This window comes from Hemitrygon akajei, chromosome 21 (assembly GCF_048418815.1).
Source record: "Hemitrygon akajei chromosome 21, sHemAka1.3, whole genome shotgun sequence".
Taxonomy (NCBI): Eukaryota; Metazoa; Chordata; class Chondrichthyes; order Myliobatiformes; family Dasyatidae; genus Hemitrygon; species Hemitrygon akajei.
Window position 1 is genome coordinate 37106624 of NC_133144.1, and position 21451 is coordinate 37128074.

Here is a 21451-nt window from a genome sequence, read left to right on the forward strand (position 1 = left end):
ATCATCATGAGTTCATTGAAAGGTGAAGCATGCATATGAGGCTGAATGAATTATTCCTTCTTCTATTTCTTCCATTCTTACAGTAGTGGAATATGAATGTCTCTTGGAATTCAGTCAGACTTTTTTCTTGAAGGTATTCATCCATAGCTATAGCAAAGGCATATTTTAAGATTGTTTTAAGAGTGTTTTACCTTAACCTATGTCACAATTTTAAAGAATAAAACAAAAATCAAAAATGAACACTTAAAATGATACAAGATAAATTTAGAATCCAGGTGAGTGTTTCAAACTGTGAAAGGGACAAATTTTTGCTTCCAATTCATGTTGACATTTTCAGAGAAATATTTTAAGACCATAAGACATAGAGCAGTACTAGGCAACTCGACCCACTGAGTCTGCTCCACCATTCCATCATTTCTGATTTATTATCCTGCTCAATCCCAGCCTTCTTCCCATAACCTTTAATGCCCTGACTAATCAAAAATCTATCACCCTCCACTTTAAATATAATCAATGACTTGGCCTCCACAACCATCTGTGGCAAAGAATGCCAGATTCACCATCCTCTGCCTAAAGAAATTCCTCCTCATCTCTGTTCTAAATGGATGTCTCTCTATTCTGAGGGTGTGGCCTCTGGTCCTAGACTCCCACTATAGGAAACATCCTCTCCACATCCAACCTATCTAGGTCTTTCAATATTCCATAGGTTTCAATGAGGTCCCCCTTCATTCTTCTAAACTCTAGCAAGTACAGACCCACAGCCATTAAACACTTCTTATATGTTAACCGTTTCATTCCAGATTCATTTTCATGAACTTCTTCTGGGCCTTCTCCAATGCCAGCACATCTTTTCTTACATAAGGGACCCAAAAATGCTCACAATACTCCAAGTGCAGTCTGACCAATGCCTTATAAAGCCTCAGCATCACACCCTTGCTCTTATATTCTAGTCCTCTTAAAATGAATGCTAACATTGCATTGCCACCCATACCACTGATTCAACCTGCACGTTAACCTTTAAGGAATCCTGCATGAGGATTCCCAAGTCACTCTGCACCTCTGACTTTTGAATTTTATCTCCATTTACCAAATAGTTCACATCTTTATTCCTTCTACCAAAATGAATGACCATGCAATTCCCTGCATTATATTCCATCTTCCACTTCTTTGTCTATTCTCCTAATCTGTCTAATTCCTTCTCGAATACAATACACAGTCACTGACCCAGCCGTTTGTGCATGGTCGGTCAACACATCACTGAAACTACTGATTCAGTGTAGGAATGGCTGACAAGCAAGTGCAAAGGCCACACAGAAATATCTGGGCCCATTCTATTTCACGTTTGGTTGTTGTAAAGTAGAACAGGATAATCCTGGCACAATGGTGTCAATGGAGTCACATGAAAGTTTCTGTGTGCTCGGCACTTATATAAATTATTGAGCAAAGGTGGGGATGTTTAGAATTATGCGATGGACGGTTGCTGAACATGTTGGATCAGAGTGTGCCTTTGATTGTCCTTGTATTAATGATAAGTCATGCGTTTCATTTTGGGAATGGTCTTCAGCAAAAAGTTGGATATCTAGGTAAGAGCGGTGAAATGGTCTTCTCATTGAAAAAAGGTCGAAAATCATTTTCTAACCTAAGTAATGCTAATGTGGATCAGTAATCAGGTACTGAATGTATTTGTTACAGCTTCTTCACAGCTCTAAGTACCCTGGTTCAATTCTGACCTCAGCTGATGTCTGTGTGACAGTTTATTTGTCCTCCCTGTGACAATACAGGTTTACTTCAAGTGTTCTGGTTTCTTCACACATCTTAGAAAACCTGGTTAGTTTTTAAATTGGGTGCTATAATTTGCCTGTTACTATAGAAAAGTGGAGAAAAAACTTTAAAAAAAGGAATTGTTGTATATGTGAGAGAGGATATGTTGTAGGCTACCGGAGAATATGATGAGGAGATACCAACCAACAAGAAAACAATTACTCTACTCTAATCCTACTGTAACCCAATTGATGTTCCTCACGTTCCCACCAACTCCTCTCCCAACCCCGAAGTGTACCACTCATGAATGCACCTGGGGACAATTTACTGGGGCCAATTAAGGTAAAAGCTACCTTGTTTTTAGGATGTGGGAAGAATCCAGAGGAACCAATGTGGTCACAGGTAGAGCATACAAAATCCATACAGAGTGCACTTGTAGTCAGGATCAAATCTGGGCTGCTGGAGCTGTGAGGCAGTAACTCTACTAGCTATACTACTGTGCAGAGAATTACTTCGAGTCAACATCAAATTGGTACATATAGTACATGTAGATTTTACTTTTACATATGTCTTTCCTCACACTCTATTTATCCAATCTTATTCACTTTCTAATTCTTTCTCTCAAATGTACATTCAACTTCTCCTTTAATGTCACCAGTCTAGTCATCTCAACTATTCAATGAGATATTGAGTTCAACATAATTACCAAAGTTTAGACACTTCATTCTCTCTAAGTTCACTATTGGATTGATTAGTGCCTGCTTTTCACTTTTGCCCATAGCTTTGGAATCCTCCAAGATAGAATTCTCTTACCTTTGTTCGTCCTATCAAACCATTTCACAATGCCAAGTCTTCCACCTGTCTCTTCTTGGCCTTTCATTATCTAGAAGAGCCCTGGCCTGTTCAATCTTTCCAGTTTGGCACAGATTACACAGATCAAAACAGTGGTAGTGTGTGTTTTCAGATGTCTATGTATTGAGAGGATGCCTTGCTAATACCTACATTTATTGGGTTTTCAGACTGGCCAGAGGACTGTGGCATCCCACAGTTCTTGCCAAATGTAGCTGGAAGGATTGTATCTGGGAATGAAGCACGTCCACATTCCTGGCCATGGCAGGTCTCTCTACAGGTAAACGACGAGTCATGGTGATGGATGGATATGGAATCTTTTGCAACAGGGGTCATAATGGTCAGCTCCCCAACAGTCCATAATATTCTCCTATTTTCCTTTTTTCAAGTATTAATCCTTTTTAAAAGTTGTTATAAATTCTGCATTTGAAAGCATTTGATTCTTCTTTGTTGATGACAAATTAGAATGTAGTCCTCTATTTCCAATGTACCCGTTAGTAGAAAGAGGCACCTCAGAAAAATTTTACATAATTTGGAAAGCTTCCTTTAGTTCTCTTAAGAAATACCATTGGTCTAAACAGGGATTAGATGGATGAAAAAATAACTAATTTGTAGAGAAACTTGCAACATAAGTAGCGAATAAAGAGTGCAGATTTGATCTTCGAAATCATGGATGAAATAAAGTTGTGCAGTCTCATAAGAAAATATGAGCAGGAATAGGCCACTTGGCTTCTCAAACCTGCTCCTCCATTCAATGTGATTATGGCTGATTTTACCCGGGCCTTATCCCTCTTTCTATTCCAGTTTTCCGTAGGCCTCAATCCCCTGAGATTTTAAATATGTATCTGCTTCTTCTTTAAATATCCCATAATCTAGCTTCCCAACACTCCAGGGTGCAGAATTCAGTCTTCTGTGAGAAGAAATTCCTGCCCACTACAGCTTTAAATTACTGCACTTTATCTTGTAACCATGTCCCCTCATTAGAGGGGAAACATTTTAACATCTACATTTTAATGCTCCTTAAGGATCTATTTCAACAAGATCTCCCCTCATTCTTCTAAACACAAATAATAAAGATCTAACATTTTTATCTATTCATATAGGGCAACCTTCTCTTCCCAATAATTAGTCTAGTTAATCTCTTTTAGGCCGTCATAAATATCAGTTTTTCCTTTCTTAATTAGGGGTACCAAAGCTTTGTACAATACTCTAGATCTGGCCTCATCAGCACCTGTATGTCTTTATGACATAGAAGGAGGTCATTCAGCCCATTGAGTCTATGTCAGCCCACAAAGCAATTCGACTCCCCCAGTTACTTTCCCTGTGACTTATTTCCAACAGCTCTACTCTACAAGACACAACTTAGAATGATCAATCAGCTTCGCAGCCAGCACATCTTTATAATGTAGGGAGGAAACTGAAGTAGCACAGGGAGAAGTTCAAACTCAATATATGGAATATATGGAGTATCAGAGCTCAGGTTTCAGGCTGGGTATCTGGAGCTGTGAGGAAGCAGCTCTATCTGCAATGCCACTCTTGAACACCTTGTACAATTACCGGTACTGCAAATACTTCTCTATTTCTAAACTTTAAATCTCTTATAATAAAGGCCAATGTGCCATTTGCCTTCCTCAAAACTTGCCGCATCTTCCTGTTAACCTTTTGCTGTTCATGTGTAAGAATCCCTGAATCCCTCCATGCTTTGCTCATCTACAGTCTTTCTCCATTTAGATAATTGTCAGCTTTTGGATTGTTACCCGACAAACATTATACTCAATTTGTCAGGTTTCCACCTACTCACTCAGCCTATCTATGATCATTCATCACTTTATTTGGAACCTCCTGAGCATAATAAAATGGCCACTGATCTTCTGCTGCTATAGTCCATCCACTTCAAGGTTTGACACATTGTGCATACAGTGATGCCCTTCTGCACATTACTATAGTAATGTGTGATTATTTGAGTTACTGTTACCTTCCTATCAGCTTGAACTAGTCAGACCATTCTCCTCTGACCTCTCTCATTAACAAGGAATTTTTACCCACAAAACTGCCACTCACTGGATTTTTTTTTGTTTTTCACACCATTCTCTATAAACTCTAGACACTTGTGTGTGAAAATTCCAAGAGATTAGCCTTTTCTGAGATACTCAAACCACCCCATCTGGCACCAACAATCATTCCATAGTGAAAGTCACTTGATCACATTTTTTCTCCCATTCTGATGTTTTGTCTGAACAACAGCAGAACCCTTTGACCAGGTCTAGATGCTTTTGTGAATTGAGTTGCTGCCACATTATTGGCTGATTAGATATTTGCATTAATGAGCAGTGTAGAGGTGTACCTAATAAAGTAGCCACCAAGTGTATATCCTGCTGCAAAGTCCCAATATCCTCATCACAACATGTCTCTCCTCTTCCAGGTCATATAATATAAATCATTATTAACTGAGTGCCAAGAACTGAACCTTGGGGTACTCCACTAGTTACATCCTTCAAGCCTGAAAAAGACCTATTTATTCTCACTCTCTGGCTTCAACAGACCAGTCTTCAATCCATACTACACAAGTGCCCTAATATAATGAACTCTCATGCTCCTTGCTGATTCATCCTTTGATTATCAAAGGTCCTCAATTTTCTTCTTTATTCTTTTGGAAACTTGTAGTTCTGGTCCTAGCCTTCATCCCAGTTCTCAATAAATGTCCAAGATGTAAATATGCACTCTTACCTCTAAATGGCACAAAATTAACTCTTTACTGTGAGATAGAACATACAATAGTAGACCAGAGGAATAGGCGCTTCAGCCCACAATGCTATGCTAAACTAATTACATTGGTAGCAAATGTCAACTACATTAATCCCTTTACCTACACAATGTCCATATGCTTCCTATCCTGCAGATTCATATGTCTATCTAAAAGCCTCTTAAATATCTGTATCACATTTGCATCTTAAATACTAAGATGACCTTATAATCTCATAAATATCACAAGAATGAATTGCAGAGTAACAATAAATGACATATATTGGGAGTAACTATGTAGCAGCTATTGAGTATGACACAAAGGGAGAGGAAGTACATACAGGAAGCTTTATATACTACTGCACCTCAAGATCAAGCTTGGTTACACAAGAATAAACTCATAATGAAGAAAACTGCAGCTCTCTATGAACCACCTCCTTCTAGCTGTGGATGAATCCATCTCTATTTCTACTCAATCCTAGAACTCTCTGCACAATACAGGTGTTCCTCCCGCCCTTTACAAAGGTAGAGCGTTCCTATGAAACCTTTCTTAAGCCAAAATAGCGTAAAGCGAAGAACCATTAATTTATATGGGAAAAATTTCTGTAAAAGCAAAATCCTCTTTGTAATGCGAAAACAGGCTACTAATGTAGGTCTTTGTAAAAGCAAAGTGGCGTAAAGCGAATATTTGTAAAACAGGGGACACCTGTATACCGATAAGGCATACGTTTGGTTTCTGAAACCCTGATGCAATATTTGGGTAGCATTGCTCAGAAAGGGTGTTGTGCTCACAAGAACCCTTGAAAAGACAATAGTAAGTAAATTTTTCTTGTACTTGTTAGGATGTAATAGCAATAATATTCTCCTGAAACCACAAAAATATTCCAAGCAACCATTGCTCCCTGGGAGCACCTCTTTTCACAATTCTATATGATACTAATTCACCAATTACCTGGAGGGTGTGGTACAATTTATTGTCTGGTTGTTGTCTGAGTTCCCAAGAATGAAAGTGTGAATGTGGAGAATCTGGGAAGGGGTTGGTAGTGATGTGGAGGGGAACTTGACCTGAACTTACTATTTTTCCACCAGTTAAAATATAAGTATATTTTTACAGTGGGAGCAATTCTAATCACAGTTGGCTTTTATTTACTAATTACAGTTTAAATGAAAATGTGGGAAGGCAAATCACATCCTTGACAATGATTAGACACCCACTCTCAATAAACAAATACTCCATAAAAGCGTAGTTATATTGCTTACATGTTAAAAAAAGCATGCCTGAAATCAAAATGAAAGTCTTAATTCCTCCTGTTTCTAGCTGAGCAGGTAAAGAAAACTCATTTTACCTCTTCTATTTCCACTCATCCTTCAAAGATCAAGTTGAGCTCTAGTCTATAAAGTCTACTTCTTAAAATTATTTTACTGAACAATTTCTGCACATTGGTGACAAAGTCAGCCATTAATATAATTTTCCAATAGACCTTGAGAAAATGATAGTAAGTGATAACTATTATGTTATTCCCACAATGCTGTTTGGTGAGGAGCTCTAGGTTTAGACATAGTGACAATGAATGGGCAGCATTATATATCCAGGTCAGTAAGGTATGTGATATGGAGCGTAATGCACATAGTGGGGTTTCAATACACATGCTACTTGTGGTACATGTCACAGCTACGCCGTCTGAACAGCTTAGTCACCTAACAGCAGTGTATTATGCAAATAGTACATAGTGCAGCCATGATGTACAGATAGCGGAGGGAATCAATGCTCAGCGTGGTGGATAGGACACCTATCAGGAAAGCTTTCTGTTTCAAGTAGTGTTGATCTTCTTCCATGGCGCATCCATCTAGGGAGGTGAAGAGTATCCAGTCATATTCTTGACTCGTGCATTATAGATTATTGAAATTGACAGCACTAAAGGAGACCATCTGGCCCATCAGGTCTCTATGGTTCAAAAATGAACTTCAGGTTAATGCCACTTTCATCTCCTGTACAGAACCCCACTCTTCCATTGCCATTCTGACATTCTTTCAGATTAAATTCTGTCATGAGTCCTTCAGGCCTGTGAGGCTAACCATAGAGTAACTGTATTTGTTTATTGTTGTCTTAACTAGAGTTGTTAAGCCCTTTCTGTTTAATCCTGTCAAGTTTATTTTGACTGGCACGGTCAATCTCCTTGTTCTGTGATTATTTAAAGCAGATTCCTGATTAGCGCTTATAGCGGGGTCCTTGTTTTGGTGAATGATTGGTCTCACAGTATCACTTGCTCAAGCCAACCATGTTCTGTTGGAATTCCTATGTATAAATTCTTGCTTCCATCTGTACATGGGAGTCTGTCGTTCCTCTACACCTGGGTTCAGTTGTTGCCAGTGCACACCATGACAAAATTGTAATTGCGACTTTGTAACAACTTAAACAAACCATCTATTTTCTCACGTGCTAGAACTTCAACCACTCTGCCACTTTTGGTACCATGAACAAATTTCTTAATTTCACCTCTTACACGTAAAGGTATTTCTGTGTACAATAAAGCAAGGTGTCTAGTACTGAACCTTGTGACACTCCACCACACTTGGGAAAATTCCCATCAACTTTAGAAATTGCTTTCTGACACTGAGACAATCTTAAATCAAACTGCCACTTTGCTCATATCATGGGCTTTTATCCAACTTCCACCCGGCCTTCAAATTTACTTGGTCTATTTCTGACACCTCCGTCCCCTTTCTCGATCTCTCTGTCTCCATCTCTGGCGACGGTCTATCTACTGAAATCTTTTATAAACCCACTTATTCTCACAGCTATCTCGACGATATCTCTTTCCACTCTGTCACTTATAAAAATGCTATCTCTTTCTCTCAATTCCTCTGTCTCCACCACATCAGCTCTCAGGATGAGGCTTTTCATTCCAGAACTAATGAGATGTCTTCCTTCTTCAAAGAAAGGGGGTTCCCTTCCTCCAACATCAATGCTGCCCTCACCTGCATCTCCTCCATTTCATGCACGTCTGCTCTCACTCCATCCTTCCACCGCCACACCAGGGATAGGATTCCTCTTGTCCTCACCTCCCACCCTATGCATCCAGCACATAATTCTCTGTAACTTCCACAATCTGCAATGGGATCCCACCATCAAGCACATCTTCCCCCCTCCCACTTTCCACAGAGATCACTCCCTATGCAACTCCCTTGTCCAGTCACCCCTCCCCACCGATCTCCCTCCTGGTACTTATCCTGGCAAGTGGAACAAGTGCCACACCTGCTTCTACACCTCTTCCTTCACTACTATTCAGGGCCCCAAACAGTCCTTCCAGGTGAGGCAACACTTCTCCTGAGAGTCTGTTGGGGTCATCTACTGTATCCAGTGCTGCCAATGTGGTCTCCTGTATATCGGTGAGACCCGACGTAGATTGGGAGACTGCTTCGCTGAACACCTATGCTCTGTCCACCAGAAAAACTGGGATCTCCGTGTAGCCACCCATTTCAATTCCACTTCCCATTCCTATTCCAATATGTCAGTCCATGGCCTGCTCTACTGCAGTGATGAGGCCACACTCAAGTTGAAGGAGGAATACCTTATATTCCGTCTGGGTGGCCTCCAACTTGATGGCATGACCATTGATTTTTTGAACTTCCAGTAATTGCCCACCTCCCCCTTCACCATTCCCCATTCCTGTTTGCTTATCTCACCTTCTCTCCATACCTGCCCATCACCTCCCTCTGGTGCTCCTTCCCCTTCCGTCTTCCATGGTCTTCCGTCTACTATCAGATTCCCCTGCCTCCAGCCCTTTATTTCTTTCACCTATTAACTTCCCAGCTCTTTGCTTCAGCCTCTTCTCTCTCCCAGTTTTACCTACCATCGTGTGCTTCTTCCTCCCCACCTTTTTACTCTGACTTCTCCCCTTCATTTCCAGTCCTGATAAAGGATCTCCCCCTGAAACAACAAATATTTACTCTTTTCCATAGATGCTGCCTGGCCTGCTGAGTTCCTCCAGCATTTTGTGAGAGTTGCTTTGGGTTTTCAGCATCTGAAGATTTTCTCTTGTTTGTTAGGGGCTTTTACTTCTGCTTTGTGGGACTTTCATCAAACGGCTTGCTAAAATTCTTGTATGCTACATCAAATACTCTCCCCTCATTGACATTTCATGTTATCCTTTCTAAAAATCAACTGTTAATGAAATGTGACTAGAGATGAAAAGATTTTAAGAATTCTGTAAGTGAGAGCCTTGGAGGAAGTGATTCCAAATCTGAACTGCTTTTGTCGCTGTGATATTATACAGTTAATTCCATTGGTATTCCCACGGATGTTATCGGTGGGGTCCTAGTTACAGAAATGCAACTGAATGTCAGAAGTAAAATAATACCATAAGACATAGGAGCAGAATTAGGTGATTTAGCCTACTGAGTCTGCTCCACCATTCTATCATGGCTGATTACTGTATCATCCCTTTTAACCTCATTCTCCTACCCCTTCTCCCCATTACCTTTGATGTCCTTACTAATGAAGCACCAATCAACCTCCACATTAAATACACTCAAAGAATTGGCCTCCACAGCCATCTGTGACAATGAATTCCACAGATTTACCACTGTCTGTTTAAAGAAGTTCCTTCTCATCTCTTTTCTAAAGGGGGATATCCTTGTACTGTATTCTGAAACCATGCCCTCTAGTGCCAGACTCCCCTACTGTAGGAAACATCCACTCTATGACCACCCTACCTAAGCCTTTCAAAATTTCATAGGTTTCAGTAAGATTCTGCCTTCATCATTCTAAACTCTAGTGAGTACAGGTCCAGAGCCAACAAATGCTCTCCAAACATTAACCCTTTCATTCCCAGGTTAGGCTCTTTCTTGATGATGGTCATTGTCTGGCATGTGTGAGGTAACTATTACATGATTAAACAGAACTTACCTGGCTATCATTTCTTGCTGTAGTTCTTCTCTCTTGCTAGATGCGCCCTCGGGGGAGTAAGTCCCACAGCCACATATGCGGAGGAACACTTATTCACAGCCACTGGATCCTGACTGCAGCACACTGCTTTCAAAAGTAAGCAATGGTTTGAGGCAAAGTACGAATAACATTCCAAAAAAGGTGGGGAGGTTTGCCTGCATCACTGAGTCAGGCAGAAGGGCATAGGTAAAATCTTGGTCACTAGTATCTTTGAATCTATCCCATACAAAGCCAGCAATAGAAAAAGACATTAAGCTTTGCACTTAGCTAGTGGCACGTCCAGAGCAAGAGCTCCCCTGGGAATTCTCTTATTCTTAAGATGAGTGGAATCTAGGACAAGATTTTGAGTCCTCAAAAAACATGGACTTCACTGAGGCACTGAAGTGGGTGATGCTGAAACCAATGTAGTATCTTGGATCCACAAAGGTTAAAAAAGATATGATTGGACCACTTACAAAGGAGAGAATAATACACATACCTCATATGGGAGTGAGAAGGGAAGGTGGTGTAGACACGAGGTGTTCCACTTCCAGGCAACAACAAATTCCCATTTCTTGCTGGAAAATGACATGGATGCACATGAGGAGGTAATGGTAGAGATTGTGGAAGCATTAGTAATGATCTTTCAAGACTCTGGGGCGGTTCCAGAGGACCGAAAAATTGCAAATGTCCTCTTTAAGAAAGGAGGTAAGCAGCAGAAAGGAAATTATAGACCAGTTAGCCTGAGCTCAGTGGTTGGGAAAATGTTGGAGTCAATTGTTAAGGATGAGGTTATGGAGTACTTGGTGAGACAGGACAAGATAAGACAAAGTCAGCATGGTTTCCTCAAGGGAAAATCTTGTCTGACGAACTTGTTGGAACTCTTTGAGGAGTTTACAAGTAGATAAAGATAAAGGGGATGCAGTGGATGTGTATATTTGGATTTCAGAAGCCCTTTGACAAGGTGCCACACATGAGGTTGCTTACCAAGTTAAGAGCCCATGATATTACAGGAAAGTTACTAGCATGAATAGAGCATTGGCTGATTGGTAGGAGGCAGCAAGTGGGAATAAAAGGATACTTTTTTGGTTGACTGCCAGTCATGTTCTGCAGGGGTCAGTGTTGGGACCATTTCTTTTTATGCTGTATATCAATGATTTAAATGATGGAATAGATGGCTTTGTTGCCAGGTTTGCAGATTATATGAAGATTGGTGGAGGGGCAGGAAGTGTTGAGGAAACAGGAAGGCTGCAGAATGACTTAGACAGATTAGGAGAATGGGCAAGAAAATGGCAAATGAAATACAACGTTGGAAAATGCATGGCCATGCACTTTGGTAGAAGAAGTAAATGTGCAGATTATATTGTAAACGGGGAGAAAATTCAAAAATCTGAGATGCAAAAGGACTTGGGAATACTTGTGCAGAATACACTAAAGGTTAGCATGCAGATTGAGTCAGTGGTGAGGAAGGCAAATGTAATGTTAGCATTCATTTCAAAAGGTCTAAAATTTAAAAGCAGGGATGTGATGCTGAGGCTTTATAAGACACTGGTGGGGCCTCACCTTGAGTACTGTGAACAGTTTAGTGCTCCTTATCTAAGAAAAGATGCTGGTACTGGACAGTGTTCAGAGGTGGTTTACAAGGATGATTCTGGGAATGAAAGGGTTATCATATGAGGTACGCTTGATGGCTCAGGGCCTGTACTTGCTGGAATTTAGAAGGATGAGGGGGAATCTCATTGAAACCTTTTGAACGTTGAAAGGCCTAGACAGAGTAGATGTGGAAAGGATATTTCCCTTGGTGGGGGAGTCTAGGACACGAAAGCACAGCCTCAGGATAGAGGGGCATCTATTCAAAACAGATGCAGATACTTTTCTTTAGCCAGAGGGTGGTGAATTTGTGAAATTTGTTATCACAGGCATCTGTGGAGGCCAGGTCGTTGGGTGTATTTATGGCAGAGATTGATAGGTTCTTGATTGGCTACAGCATCAAAGGTTATGGGGAGAAGGCCCGGGTGTAGGGCTGAGGAGGGAAAAAAAGGATCAGCCATGAAATGGCGGAGCAAGCTCAATGGGCCAAATAGCCTAATTCTGCTCCTATATCTTATGGTCTTATTATGGTCATATGATCTTTGAAATTTAACTCTTGACCCAAACCATTGTCCATTCCAGAGGGAAAGCAGTGGACACAGCTAATTGGCACATTGTACTTGGTAAACACAACCTGAATCATTCAGAACGAACGGAGAAGATCTATCGTGTGAAAAGAATTTACAGACACGAGCGCTTTCACTACCCGCACCACAGTGAAATTGACAATGACATTGCCTTGGTCAGGTCAGCAGTGGACATTTCACAAAACAACTATATCCGATATGCTTGTATGCCCAAGAAGGACACCCGACTACAGTCTGGTCAAACATGTTGGGCCACAGGATGGGGTGCAACAAGAGGTAAGACAGGAGTTAAAGAACTTGTATGAATGGGTGACAACAACAAACAATTCATCTGCTTCTCAAACATATCTTCAAATTCAAAACAGGGAGGGGAGGGAATGAGTCCCCAAGTCCTCATGGTTTTCCAAAATCTGCCCAGTGTGTTGGAAAGGAAATTCATGAAATTATTTTTCCCAGTTAATTTTGTTTCTTTCAGAGAATGGGGTGGCTGGCTTTGTGGGAAATGAACTAAATAAAAGTAGCACTATCACAGTAATGAGGAAGTTTGTTACACCACTCCCTTTCTAATATTTCCATAAGTTAATTTGCCTGTGAAGAAACATCATCCACTACAAGTTGATTTTGAGGTCCTTCAAAGGTTTCACATTATTTGACAATATTCCATCTTTCAGTTTTGTCTTTGCAAGACTTATTAACATAAAACTACTTTTCTACAATTCAAAAAGAAAATGATTAAAATATAATCATTCTTCTTACAGTTTGATGAGCTGATGGGCTGTGCAACCACAGAATGATGGATAGAGTTTGTACAGAAATAGTAACTGGGAACCAAAACATAATGACAAAGGATTGACCATTAATTGCCCATTTTCTTCTGAAAAGGAATTTGGGGGTTCAATTTGAAGACTCTGCAGCAAAGTATAATTCTAAAATGTTGGTCTCAAATATCTGCTCAGGCAAGACGACTTAAGCCCACATCCTGACCAAGGCTAAATATTGATTTCCACATCAGCACCCTGTGAAATGAGGGACAAGCTTTTCCTGACATTCCAGGAATAAGCAGTAGTGTGGTATTTGACCATTCAAGTCTGACTTACTATTTTCCTTACAGTACCAAAGAAAAATGTCGTTTTATCTGAGGTGCTGAACCAAGCCAGACTGCCAATCATTGATCATCAGACCTGCAAAATGAAGAAGTTCTGGGGGGATCGAGTGCGTAGTACAATGATTTGTGCTGGCTTGAAAGATACAGAGGGGTCTCCTGCTGCTTGTCAGGTATTTGGAAAGAATCTGGTTGAAGGTTAACAGCACCTATTCCCCTCATCAGCTTCTATCATTTTTATCCTTGTATCATTTTTTTAAATAGATCAGAAATGTACATTTAATATGAACTTTCATATGAAGGACACACTTCACAGGCTAGGACTTTATTCCTTGGAGTGTAGAAAATTGAGTGGAGATTTGAGGGAGGTATATAAAATTATGAAGGTATACAGTAGATAGGGTAAATGCAAGCAGGCCTTTTCCACTGAGTAGGGTAAAACTACAATCAGAGGTCATGGGTTAAGGGTGAAAGGCAAAAAGTTTATAGGGAACATGAGGGGAAACTTCTTCATTCAGATGGTCATGAAAGTGTGGAACAAGCTGCCAGCACAAGTGGTGCACATGAGCTCAATTTCAATGTTTAAGAGAAGTTTGGATAGGTACATGGATGGAGGGATATGGTACCGATGCAGGTCCTGGAGTGACAATTTAAATGGTTTGGATGGACTAGATGGGCTGAAGGGCCTGTTTCTCTACTGCACTTTTCTATGACTATGACAAAAATATTTTGCAGAGATTGTTTCTGTCTAAAATGAGCCCTGATTCCATGGGAACCCTTTTTGTATTATCTGTATGTCCACAGTCTTTGATTACCATCTGGGCAATGTAATAAGACCTCTTCTTATTTGTAGGTAGTTCCTCAGGAACAAGGGTAACTCCAGCTCTGCACACTCTGGGATGGTTGATATTAATGTGGGATCCACAAATTCTGCTCTATATAGACAGGGTAGGAAGTGATTGATAGGGTGGGCAGATGGGCAGCTTGGGAGTTGGTGAATTTTATCTGCTTTTATGCTGAATTACTGTGTGCTCCCAACAAATGGACACAAGGCTCTCAACAGAATATTAAATTCTTCTTGTCATTCTGAGCAGTCAGAGGCCAGAATACCCACACCTGTGGGTATGTTGTGTATCTGCAGGAAAGCACTGAGCTATTCCCTTTCCTCTGTCCCTTTCTGTGACCAAACTCAGAACCCTCCCCCCCCCCCCCCCCCCCGCCCGATTCAGTCCCTTCCTACCTACATCCATGACACCTCACACGCTCTGGATCTTTTCAATAATTTCAGGTTCCTTGGCCCCCATTATCTTATTTTTACTATGGATGTCCAGTCCCTCTACACCTCCATTCCCCACCAGGAAGGCCTCAAAGCTCTTCACTTTTTTCTGGACACAAGACCTAACCAGTCCCCCTCCACCACCACTCTCCTCTGCCTAACAGAAAAAAATAATTTCTCCTTTGGCTCCTCCCACTTCCTTCAAACAAAAGGTGTAGCCATGGGCACTCACATGGGCCACAGCTATGTGGAACAGTCTATGTGCCAAGTCTACACTGGTGACAGTCCCACACTTTTCCTTAGCTACATCGACAACCACATTGGTGTTGTTTCCTGCACCCATGGTGAACACATCGACTTCATCAACTTCACCTCCAACTTCCACCCTGCCCTCAAATTTACCTGGTCTACTTCCAACACCTCCCTCCCCTTTCTCAATCTCACTGTCTCTATCTTTGGAGACAGCCTATCCACTGATGTCTGTTAAACCCATGGATTCTCACAGCTGGACTATACCTCTTCCCACCGTGTTACTTGTAAAAGCGCCATCCCCTTCTCTCAATTCTTTCGCCTCTGTTCTCAGGATGAGGCTTTTCATTCCAGAGCTAAGGAGAAGTCCTCCTTCTTCAAAGAAAGGGGCTTCCCTTCCTCCACCATCAAAGCTGCCCTCAACCACATCTCTTCCATTTCACACACATTTGCTCTCACTCCATTCTCCCACCACTCTATCAGGGATAGGACTCCTCTTGTCCTCTCCTACTACCACACCAGCCTCTGCATCCAGCACATAATTCTCTGAAACTTCTGCCATTTCCAACAGGAACCCACCTCCAAGCACATCTTCCTCTCCCCCCCCCCCCCCACTTTCTGTTTTCTGCAGGGATCACTCCCCAAGTGACTCCCTTGTCCATTCGTCCCTCCCCACTGATCTCCCTGCTGGCATTTATCCTTGCAAGTGGAACAAGTGCTACACCTGCCCCTACACCTCCTCCCTCACTACCATTCAGGATATTAAACACTTCACCTGAGAGTCTGTTGGGGTCATATACTGTGTCCAATGTTCCCAGTGTGGCCTCCTGTATATCAGTGAGACCCAACATAGGTTGGAAGACTGCTTCGCTGAGCACCTGCACTCCATCTGTCTGAAAAAGCAGCATCTCCCAGTGGTCGCCCATTTTAATTCCACTTCCATTCTCAGTCCCATGTCGATCCATGGCCTTCTCCACTGTCGTGATGAGACCACACTCAGGTTGGAGGAGCAACATCTTATATTCTGTCTGGGTAGCCTCCAAACTGATGCACGAACATTTGATTTCTCTAACTTCTGGTAACGCACTGTACCCCACTCTCCTTCACCACTTCCCATCTCCTCTTCCCTCTCTCACCTTATCTCCTTGCCTGCCCATCGCCTTCCTCTGGTGCTCCTCTCCTTTCTCTTTCTTCAACTACCTTCTGTCTCTTTTACCAATTTACTTCCCAGCTCTTTACTTCATCCCCTCCCCCTTCAGGTTTCACCTATCACCTAATTTTTCCTCTCTCCCCTCCCCCCACCTTTTAAATCTACTCCTCAAATTTTTTTTTCCAATCCTGCCGAAGGGTTTCGGCCCAAAATGTGAACTGTACTCTTTCCCTGGATGCTGCCTGGCCTGCTGAGTTCCTCCAGCATTTTGTGTGTGTTGCTCAGAACAGGGTGCCTGTTTCTGGAGAGTGGTGTTTGATAAGCCAAAAACATGGCCCGATCAATGAAAGGGACTAAATGTAACTAGGGCATCACTGTTGGGTTTGTTGGCCTAAGAGAGGGAGAGTTTGCTTATTCTGCCATTGTACTCAGAAGGTTTTGCAGAGACTGTTGGTAAATATCGCTTCAGTGCTCTGAAGTACCTGTTAGAGATAGTCAGAGGTGCATAGGTGGCTGTGGATTATGTTCAAAGTTAATTTATTATTATAGTACATATATGTCATCATATATGATACTGAGGTTCATTTTCTTACAGGCAATCACAGTAAATACAAGATGTACAATAGAATCAATGAAAGACCACAGCCACCAGGAGGGACCACAAGCAATGAGCAAAAACAACCTGTGCAAATACAAAAATAAAGATAGATAGATAGATAGATAGATAGATAGATAGATAGATAGATAGATAGATAGATAGATAGATAGATAGATAGATAGATAGATAGATAGATAGATAGATAGATAAATAAATAAATAAATAGATAAATAGATAAATAAATAAATAAAGAAAGAAAGAAAGAAAGAAAGAAAGAAAGAAAGAAAGAAAGAAAGAAAGAAAGAAAGATTTTGGCATAAAATCTTAGTCCAAAACTAATCTGGGAAATTTACAAAGAAAAATAAGAACTGAAATGACAGATTTTTAGAAAACACTATGTACATTCAGACACATTCAGATTAAATCTGCCTGGGACAGAAGGAGGAAGAGGAATAACAGACATAAAAATTTTAAACAACAATCAGATAAATCTTCAAAGGATATGTTTCAATCAACCAAATCAGGATTCACCACGCCACATTGGCATATGCAATTCTGTTAAGTATACACATGTAAACTTAAATAAAAGCACAACCCAGAAAAATGAAGACATTATCACTATAGAAGAAAAAGTGAACCAATGGAAGACATCCCCATGGTCTGAAGAGACTAGATGTCTACAAGGAAGCGTCAAACACCTGGCTCAAAGTTAGAGACCTCTTCCCAGAAACAGAGTTCTTTGCAGCAATTTAGGATCAGGCAGTTAACACAAATAATAATCAAAAATACATAACAAATTAAAGACACAGAAATGGCACGAGAAACCAGAAATAATCCAGCGCATTACAGGATCCTGCAGCATTTTAACACAATATGATTACTTACACAAGCACATCAAGTGGTAAACATCATTCACCAAAATTGTGCTTTAAAATACAAACTCAAAAACAACAGCGTACTTTACTATAAATACAAACCTGATCCAGTTTTAGAGTCAGAGACCCACAAATCATATTACCACCAGTCTGTTATTACAGGTAGGACAGTCCACAATAACCATCCAGATATAATAATACAGGATAAACATGCAAGAACAACATACAGAAATCAATAAGTGATAACACCATAAATATGCTGAATTAAAAGTGTAAATTGAAAGACAATGGAACATGAACAGTTACTCATTGTCCCAGTAGTAATATCTACAACTGGTATCATTCTACACAATAGCATTAAATAATTAGTCCTACACAACAATGTTTACATAAATTTTTCTAGAAAGCCACAATACTAAACACCACTAGAGTAGTCCAAAAGTTCCTAGCAATTGAGAAATGAGTGTGATTGGCTACGCCTGTACTTCAGGTTTTACCAGTCTGAGCTGAGAAAAGAAAACTAAAAATACAACAATAATAACAATAAATAAATAAACAAGAGATATTAAGAACATGAGACGAACTCCTTGAAAGACAGTGCATAGGCTATGGGAACAGTTCAGTGATGGAGCAAGTGAAGTTGAGTGAAGTTATCCCCTCTGTTTCAAGAGCTTGGTAATTGAGGGGATATAACTATTCCAGAACCTTGTGGTCTTCCTGATGACAGCAGTGCTCTCATCATTGTACTGCATCTTCTTCCTGATGAGAGCAGTGAGAAGAGAGCATGGGCTGGATGGCAGGAGTCCTTGATGATGGATGCTGCATTCCTGGGATAGCGCTCTGTGTAGATGTGCTCAGTAGTGAGCATGCTTTAACTGTGAGGGACAGTGCCGTATCCACCTCTTTTTAACAGGCTTTTCCATACAAGGACATTGATGTTTACGTACCAGACCATGATGAAGAAGGCAAGGCAGGAGCTATATTTCATTAGAAGTTTGAGGAGATTTGGTTTGTCACATAAAACACTCAAAAAACTTCTACAGATGTACTGTGAAGAGCATTCTGTCTGGCCACATCACTCTCTGATATGGGGGGGGGGGGGGCGCGGGTAGATGGCTACTGCACAGGATTGAAAGAAGCTAAAGAAAGAAAGTTGTTAAGTTAGTCAGCTCCATTTTGGGTACTAGCCTCTGTAGAGTCTAAGACATGTTCAAGGAGTGGTGCCTCAGAAAGGCAGCGTCCATTACTAAGGACACCCATCACCCAGGGCATCCACTCTTCTCATTGTTACTGTCAGGAAGGACATACAGAAGCCTGAAGGTACACACTCAGCAATTCAAGAACAGTTTCTTCCCCTCTGCCATCCGATTTCTAAATAGACATTGAACCCATGAACACAACCTCACTTTTTTATATTATTTGTTTTTGCACTATCTTTAACTATTTAAAATACATGTTTATACTTACTGTAATAGACTTGTACTGCATTGTACGGCTGACACTAAGTTAACAAATTTCATGACATATGTCAGTGATTTTAAACCTGATTCTGATTCTCATGCTAAAATAGTATGAGGACAATGTTTAGTTGTAATGACTAGAATGTAAAAACGTAAGAAATAGAAGCAGAATCTACAAGACCATTAGGACTGCTGTACCTGCTCCCATTAAAAATCATGGATAAGACATGTACTTCATTAATAAAATGCATCATGGTGCATCAATAGGTATAATACAGGGTTTCCTGTATGTGATGGTAGGCAATGAGATCCATTGTGATGTTGTGTACTAGAATTCACTCTGTGTAATGGTGGACTTCTGAGATTCACTGCATACGACTGTGTTGTACTGGGACTCACTGCAGTTTGTTGTGTTTCAGGGAGACTCTGGTGGCCCCCTTCTCTGTCAGAATGGCTCAGGTAAATGGGAAGTTCATGGTGTGGTGAGCTTTGGACCTACTGGCTGCACTGGTGAGAACAAGCCAAGCGTTTTTACGAGAATCACTGCATACTTCCCCTGGATCGAGAAAACAAAAATAAGGGATTTTTTCTTAGACTGATGCCCCATTCGCAGCTCAAATTTATTCACTGGAAAAAGAAATATTTTACATAAAAATAAAAGCTTTTAAAGGGAAGTTATTGACTGCCTTTAAATTTCTGTCTCCTTAAACTGTGGATAGCTTGAAGGAAGAGGGAGTGTGGAATGTCATTCTTCAGAAAGAAAGAGAAAGCTGGGTCAAAGCACTTTACAATCAATTAAGAGCTTAGAAACATTGACATTACTGTAATATACAGAAACTAAATGGAAGAAGAAACTATTAGCTGAAATTAATTTCAAGAATCTTAAACTAGCTCTTAAAATGTCTGAGCCAGTAGTATTTTGCCACTGTGTTGCACTTGATCCAATTTGGATCCAATGTAAATGTGATAAAAGACACACAATAAACTTGCCTTAAAAGAAACCTTTTAAGTTCAGTGGCAAAAAGTTTGTTATTAATGGGCACTAATAGCATGATTGATTTATGTTGCTTTTTGCAGCAAGTCTAAATATTTGTTATCCACATTGTTCTACGAGTCTGTGGTGGCCAGTGCTATCATGTTTGCTGTTGTGTGCTGGGGCAGCAGGCTGAGGGTAGCAGACACCAACAGAATCAACAAACTTATTCATAAGGCCAGTGATGTTGTGGGGGTGGAACTGGGCTCTCTGATGGTGGTGTCTGAAAAGAGGATGCTGTCCAAGTTGCATGCCATCTTGGACAATGTCTCCCATCCACTCCATAATGTACTGGTTAGGCACAGGAGTACATTCAGCCAGAGACTCATTCCAACGAGATGCAACACTGAGCGTCATAGGAAGCCATTCCTGCCTGTGGCCATCAAACTTTACAACTCCTCCCTCGGAGTGTCAGACACCCTGAGCCAATAGGCTGGTCCTGGACTTATTTCCACTTGGCGTAATTTACCTATTATTATTTAATTATTTATGGTTTTATATTGCTATATTTCTACACTATTCTTGGTTGGTGCGACTGTAATGAAACCCAATTTCCCTCGGGACCAATAAAGTATGTCTGTCTGATCTTTCAACTTCATGAAAAGCACAAGGATACTCAATTAACAACATATATTCACTGATATTCATTACAATGTTACCTTACCTGTTAAAATGTTTCACAAATTAACTCTAGGCTTGACATTATAAATAATGAAAGCTACTTAAAAGGCAACCTGCACTTAAAGCAATGGTCCATCTTGTCTGCAGTAAATAGTGAAAATCTACTGTGAAGTGAATTGGTGCTGTAATACTGAGAAGTGGTCGAACCAGCAATATAGCGTCCACCAGCATTTTCTGTTAATGCATTGGGTGCCTTAATTGCAAGATGTTGAGAGATGAGAGATTTTCTATGTCCGCAGTACAGAAGACATACACCAAAACAGAATAGAAAAATTATCATATTTGATGAAAAAGTGAATGCTGGCACTATTTTGCTCTGAAGTCACATTGGTAGCTCTGGCAATTATAGAACATAGAACGTAGAATAGTACAGCACAGTACAGGCCCTTCGGCCCACAATGTTGTGCCGACCCTTAATCCCTGCCTCCCAAATATACCCCCACCTTAAATTCCTCCATATACCTGCCTAGTAGTCGTTTAATTTTCTCTAGTGTATCTGCCTCCACCACAGACTCAGGCAGTGCATTCCACACACCAACCACTCTCTGAGTAAAAACCCTTCCTCTAATAT

The 21451-nt window shown here is 40.7% G+C and overlaps 1 protein-coding gene across 1 annotated transcript; it reads left to right on the plus strand.

Moving 5' to 3' along the window:
- The first annotated feature begins 1464 nt into the window (after window positions 1–1464).
- On the plus strand, window positions 1465–20167 carry LOC140714220 (elastase-1). The gene is made up of 6 exons (XM_073025228.1): window positions 1465–1583; window positions 2781–2890; window positions 10302–10396; window positions 12452–12732; window positions 13568–13731; window positions 19586–20167. Exons 1-6 carry the CDS (start codon window positions 1487–1489, stop codon window positions 19763–19765), a joined length of 927 nt encoding a protein of 308 aa, XP_072881329.1. The 5' UTR covers window positions 1465–1486; the 3' UTR covers window positions 19766–20167.
- Window positions 20168–21451: the final 1284 nt, after the last annotated feature.

Bases quoted from the DNA above. Each gene is read 5' to 3' on its own strand.
- LOC140714220 (XM_073025228.1), top strand. From the start codon at position 1,487: ATGTTGGATCAGAGTGTGCCTTTGATTGTCCTTGTATTAATGATAAGT. The intron at 2,891-10,301 runs GTAAACGACGAG...CTCTCTTGCTAG, and splicing joins CATGGCAGGTCTCTCTACAG to ATGCGCCCTCGGGGGAGTAA. The intron at 13,732-19,585 runs GTATTTGGAAAG...GTTGTGTTTCAG, and splicing joins GGTCTCCTGCTGCTTGTCAG to GGAGACTCTGGTGGCCCCCT.